The sequence below is a fragment of the Corvus brachyrhynchos genome, unplaced genomic scaffold (genome assembly GCF_000691975.1).
Source record: "Corvus brachyrhynchos isolate BGI_N302 unplaced genomic scaffold, ASM69197v1 scaffold114, whole genome shotgun sequence".
NCBI lineage: Eukaryota > Metazoa > Chordata > Aves > Passeriformes > Corvidae > Corvus > Corvus brachyrhynchos.
Genome location: NW_008238337.1, coordinates 3,505,768 through 3,511,895, shown reverse-complemented (window position 1 = coordinate 3,511,895; position 6,128 = coordinate 3,505,768). Strand labels below are relative to the sequence as shown.

General features: G+C 37.4%; 1 protein-coding gene across 1 annotated transcript in view; it reads left to right on the top strand.

Annotated features, from left to right (window-relative positions):
- The first annotated feature begins 21 nt into the window (after positions 1 to 21).
- ZCCHC8 (zinc finger CCHC-type containing 8) overlaps positions 22 to 6,128 on the top strand; it is an 11,169-nt gene continuing 5,062 nt past the window's right edge. Inside the window, exons 1-8 of the mRNA XM_008634169.2 lie at positions 22 to 723; positions 1,369 to 1,443; positions 1,950 to 2,055; positions 2,728 to 2,802; positions 3,116 to 3,219; positions 4,515 to 4,580; positions 5,593 to 5,653; positions 5,767 to 5,909. Of these exons, the coding sequence (XP_008632391.1) occupies positions 1,424 to 1,443; positions 1,950 to 2,055; positions 2,728 to 2,802; positions 3,116 to 3,219; positions 4,515 to 4,580; positions 5,593 to 5,653; positions 5,767 to 5,909 (575 nt within the window). The 5' untranslated portion in view covers positions 22 to 723; positions 1,369 to 1,423. The remainder of the gene's footprint in view (positions 724 to 1,368; positions 1,444 to 1,949; positions 2,056 to 2,727; positions 2,803 to 3,115; positions 3,220 to 4,514; positions 4,581 to 5,592; positions 5,654 to 5,766; positions 5,910 to 6,128) is intronic.

The following is a 6,128-nucleotide window of genomic DNA, read 5'->3' as shown; positions in this document are numbered from 1 at the left end:
TGGGTGGGGAGGGGGAGCCGAGTCTGGTGCTCCCAGGCTTCCTTAGAGCGCTTTTCCATAGAAACTTTTATTCTCCGAGCGGCCGGGCGCGTGCCAGCCCCACCTCAGGAGGCGGCTCCGTCCTGGGGTGCGGAGATGGCTATTGAAATGGCTCTCTGAAACTGAATTGCTGCGTTCTTGCCTTTGCAGGGAAAACAAACGCCTGTGTGTTCACTTTGACAATCCATTTTAACGCAGCTACAAATAGTTTCAAATTGTTGAATTGGGACAGGTTCCCTGGAGGGTTTTTAGGTTTGCTGCTGCAGCAGAATGGAATCTGAAATGTGTTATAGTTTATTTCCCATTTACAAGTACGTGTATACTACCGTTACCTTTCTTTTGTTGATGGTTGTATATATTTTTGAAATAAAATATTATAAATCTATTAATACAACCATTGCATATAGTGCATGGCACTATCTGGATTGTCACAGCTAGTCCTCTTTTTCATTTGTTTGTTTTCATTTTATTGTGTTTCTTCAGCAACAGGTGGATTTGTAAATAATCCCCTGTGCAGTGAAAGGGAGGAACTGAAGCTCTATTTGTTGTTCTGTGAAATTCTTGCTCGGTGTTTTCTTGTTTGCTTTGGGTGTGGGTTTGTGTCTTCCAAAGGAAATCGTATTCCTTAACAATAAGTTAACATCAGGAACTTAAAAGGAAGCTGAGAATTCTGACTCGTCCTAGGTATGTTTATGTTGACTTAAAACACTGTATGATTTATATAGAGAGAATATATTTATTTATATGTGTATATATAGAGTTTATCTAAGATAAAAGCTGGCTGAGGTAACAATCTGCCACATCTTGTTTCAATGTCCTAATCCCTGCTCAGGTGTTGGGCTTCTAAAATGCCATTCCAGTTCCTGAAAAGTCTTTTGGAATTGAATAGCAGGAACTTGGTTGGTATTGCTGTAACTCTATTTGTGTGTATCTGTTTTATGAAACTCACCTGGTCTTCAGGGAAGCAGTTTTAACGTAAAGTTCAGCAGTGAGGGGAAATTACACTCAAATGTGTGAGTAAATCTTAGTTAGAAGATTGTATAAATTTACTGAAGTTGGAAGAGCAGGAAGAGAATTCTGTTCATGCAGAATTAAGTATTTCTGCAGCGTGGGGGTGTTTTGTTCTCCTTCCACCTCACACCAACCAACCTGCTTTGCTCAAGAGGATAGTTTCTGTTTAAGGAAATAGGATAGGAACTTCTTAAAAGGACAGATTTTGTATTGACCAGACCTTCCTCTCTGTGAGGTCCAGACTCAGCTACCAGCTGTGTGATAAAACTGGTGGGGAATATTTACTATACCCATTGTCTGTGTTCTGTGCTGTTCTAGTGGAATCTCAGTGGAAAACCCCAAAGTTGATGGACCTCTGTTGCAGATTTTATTTATGAACAATGTCATTACTAAGTAAGTATTTTCAGGTAAAAACAATCCTGACAGGAAACGGAGGCTTTTTTGTTTCTTTGGAAATAACAGTGTTGTGCCCAAAGGGTGGATATAGATTTTATTCAGTAACATACACTACTGAAGCTTGAAGGGGAGAAAGGATAATGGGCAGTATGACAGGAGTTCTGTTGCTTTCATTAGCAATATCTGGTTTTATCACAAAATGAAGGGTGACTTCCAGGAGCTTGGAGTGGGTCTGAAGACCAGTTTGAATTTCAGGAATGTTGTGGGTAAAATATAAGAAATTAATCTTTCCCTGCCTTGGAGTTGATTTTTTGCCACACTCAGGTGCTCTCTAATATCAGATTGCATTTGTGTTGGTGGGGGTTGAGAGTGGGACAAAAAACAATTGGATTTTCCCCTTTTCTAAGTTATTTAGTAAATGTTAAATGCTTAAGAAAAGAGACATCTGCCCTTTGTTTCAGCCATGCTCGTACTTCATCTCTCTGTACTTTGTTCCATCCCAGGCGGTATCATCAAGAAATTGAAGATTTTATTTGTAGTTTAGTTCAAAAATATGAAGAGCAGAAGAGAAGTGAACAAGAAAAATCACACTTGAATGCTAAGCCACAGGTACTTTAAAGCTCAAACTGTCACGAGATGCTTCTTCTCCTCCATCTCTGTAATGGGAATATCGAAATACTGCACTGTTAAATGTAACAAAAATCAAATCAAGTAGTTGTCAAACAGATGTATGTCCACTTGTTCCAAAAAATAGAGCCCAGGGCAAAGAAAAGATCCTTTCTGCCCATGAAAATGCTTCTTGAAAATTGTCCCTAGTGAAATTTCAGTGAAAGAAAATTAATAAGTTGGTTTAAATAATTAAGAGAGCTTAATGCATCCTCTTCTTCATTTGGCCCAACTCTGAGTATATGTAAGAAAACAGCTGAACAACAGAACCTATAAATTTACACTTTCTCCTCCTAGTTTAGAATTTTGATTCTTAATCAACCTTCACTTTTGAGTAAAAGGGTGGAATAGCACATTTCTCTCCATCTTTCCCTTAGCTTTTTTGGTGAGAATGAAAATGTTACTATGCAGTGTATTTCTCATCAAAGAAACCATTAGAAAGGGGCTGTGTCATGCTTTGGGCTGTGGAAGGCTTCATGACTAATGTGGACATCTCCATCCTACTGTTGGTAAAAGGACAGAAGCTGATCCCCACATTCTCATGCCTTTTACATCACTAATTCAGGAGCTCCATTGATTTAAATTAATTATTTTTATTTTTGCTTTCCCTATCAGCCCTCCAGTGTAGTTCTGGAAGAGGACTGTAAAGGAGCCAGCTCGAGTTCTAAAAAAGTGAAAGAAGCTTTTAGTGTAAGTTTTTGACTGTGCTCTTCCATGGTAGGTCTGACTCTTCATTCTCCACATTCAGTGTACACTGCCATTAAAATAAGATCTGTTAACTGCTGTTACTCTGATAAATGAAATTTAAATTCAGCATGTTTTGGCTACATCAGTGCAAAAAAAATCTTACATGTACAGGTGTGGGCTTGTATTAATTGTAAATTCTTAGAGAATGGGGAAAAAAACCTGGAAGTATTTCAAGCAGTGTAAATTTATAGAAATGCTACCAATCTCACCTAAATACTGACACATTTCTGACAATTCTCTGACTTTTTTTCTGCAGGTTGTAGGAAGTGTTCTGTATTTTACCAATTTTTGTCTCGATAAACTGGGACAGCCTATTTTAAATGAGAATCCACAGCTGACAGAAGGATGGGAAATACCTAAGTATCCTGTTTGCTAAAACACGTTTCTTTTTCCGTTTGTCAAATCCAAAGTATTCCAGTGGGTAAATTGAACTCAAATTCTCTTCAGTGGACTGTGTGTTTCTATCAAAACCATATTAATCATTAGAGATGGGATGCTTTAATGAGTCATTAATGACTTTTTTACTCAAAACAAATAAGTATTTTGATATAATTGACTTGCTGATTGCTATCCTGAGGGTGAATGCCTTATCCCCATAAATACATCTTGTGAATTTAGGAACTTCCTGGGCCAGTCCCTAACCAGGTTTGGAATGACAGCTTCTTGCTGATTGAATAAGTGTTCTCCCTCTGTAAAATCCACTCTCTGGGAGAAGAAAAGGGTAAACTCAAACATGCTGTAAAATGCTTTTTTCCAAATGTGGGAGCCAGAGGGAAAGTCTTTTATTAAAATTTAATTATGGAATGCTCTTAAACATGCATCCATTTTAAAGTTGCTTCTTTACTGTTTATTAAAGCCAATGTTTGAAAAGTAGAATTTAGGGAAATGCTGAAAAAAGTTGGAAAATGTTGAAATGTTTTTTAATATTGAAGTCTTCCATGATAAAAGAAATTGGACAGGACATTTCTCAAGTAACATCATCTCCCCAGTTTTCCAGTATTGCTTCTGTCCTGGAAAGACTCAGGACAAGAACCCGTTTCAGAGTTCATTTCTGCAATATCCAGTTCTTTAGCTTGTAATCAAGGTCATGTCATACACTAAAAATGTCATACATTAAAAAATTACTTGTATCTGAACATAAATTGCAAATTTACAATCTCCCAACCTCTGGATGAAGGAGGTAGATGCCTAATGGGAATTTCTCCTAAAATGCCAAGTTAAGTGTGGCTGAACTGATTCTGAGTGAAATGGTTCATCAGGCACTGGCTTCTAAATGACCCAGGTACTGCTCTCAGTGACCCTGTCGTTTTGAAACTCTATCAAAATGTGGTTTAGTAAGATTGCATTGCTGTGAAGCATTTCAGAATTATTAATGGAAATTTCTGCCTGTAAACAAGAGGGTTGTAGTTTTAGCAAGTGCTGATAAAGCATTGGGTAGAAATTTAGGAGGAAACATCATAAGCTCATCTTAGCAAATAGTTTATAGTAGATACCATTTTGTAGTTTATACTCTGGATTTCATATCAAGGACCCATTTGTAACTTAATGCAGATGAGTCAGTGTTCTACTCAAAGCACTGTTAAGTTTTCATTGATATTTTAAACAAAATTGAAATTTTGCTTCATCCAGTAGCAGTTCCTTATTGAAATCTAAAGATATCAGCAAGTTTTCAGCCAGATTCTCTCCCTAGATGGACAAGAAATACAAGTAAAACCCAAAAGGTTTGTATTATTCCTAAATATAAAGTTTTGAGCTGAAAAGTTCAGATGCACTCTGTGATTATTGCCCAATTGATAAACCCTTGGACATACTTTAAATTAAATAAACCAGAGCTGAGCTTTGCAGTCAGTGGGTCTGTTCTTTTATTGACTTTCTTTAGGAAGGGCCCAAAGTCAGTGTGTGAAAAGTTTCTGAATTTTTATACTTAATTCTTCTGTTTCTTGTCTTTTTAGTGATTGGTTTGTCATCCTTGGCACTGGTGTTGTGTCATGGTTACTGTTTTGTAGAACAGCTCCTGTCTGACTTACTTGATAGATTTTTAAGACAGACTGATCTGAGAGTTGGTCAGTGTAGTTTTTGGGTGTCGTTTTTATGGGAGGTCAGAAGTGAAGGGAATTCAGTTTCCAGCTGGAGTTACCTTGGACACACGTTCTTGTGCCACACTTTTGTCTCCACTTCTGGTTCCCATCCTAATTCAGTAAAAATGAATGTTCAGAAAATAAGTTTTCCTCTGAAATCTTGGTTTTTTCACCCCAGTAATATTGCAAATGTTTCCTGCCACGGTGTGAATTTACAAGGAAGATTTAAGTTGAAGCCAGCTGCAGTTCCATTCCGGGTTTTCAGTGCAGTTTCACAAAATGCATTCCTTGAAACTGTGGGCCAGGAGTTTCCAAAGGAATGGTCCTGCTCTGCTGTTTGTTTCTACTGGTGACTGATTCCCAGTATTGTGAAAAGGACTAGATCTCTGATGATACCATTTCCTATTTCCCTCTGCCCTTTTCTCATTTCCCATGTTTTTCTTAGCACTGTGAAATCAGCAGTACTCTGTTCCTCTATTTAAGGACTGACAAAAGTTTAAGAGAAGCGGAAGACAGCACAGGACATCAGCAGTGAATGATTTTGTTTTTGTCTTTCTCAAGTCTAAACCTTAAAATCTTTTAAGAATGAAAATAATTAAATGTATTTAACATTGTAAAGTTGTTTTCAGGTTTAATTTGTGCATTTTTCAAGCAGGCCCAAACCTCATTGTTTCAATTGTGGTTCTGAAGACCATCAAATGAAAGACTGTCCAAAGGTAAAGTCACCAGTATTCCAAAGACTGCTGCTCTCCAAGCTTTATGTTGGGTGAAGGAGTGCATAAATTGTAAGTTGTCCAACTCTAAACTTCCCAATTGTATTATCTTTAAGCCACGAAATGCAGCTCGTATAAATGAGAAGAGAAAGGAGTTTTTGGAAGCTTGTGGTGATTCGAGCAATCAGAATTTTCAGCAGCGTTACCATGCAGAAGAAGTAGAAGAGAGGTTTGGAAAATTTAAGCCAGGAGTAATTAGGTATCTCTTTTCTTTCCATTTGCTGTTGCACTGCTTTTCTGGAATACCTCTTCTACCTTTGGAGTGCCAGATGTTAATTGCCAGAGTTTATTAAGTCCACCTGTTGCTCTTAATTATGAGTGTATTATGTTTGAATTTGCTAAATAGAATTTTGTTTAATAAATTGCAGAGATACTTTTCAAATGAAAATTCACTGCTAGCTGAATAGTCCTACTCTTT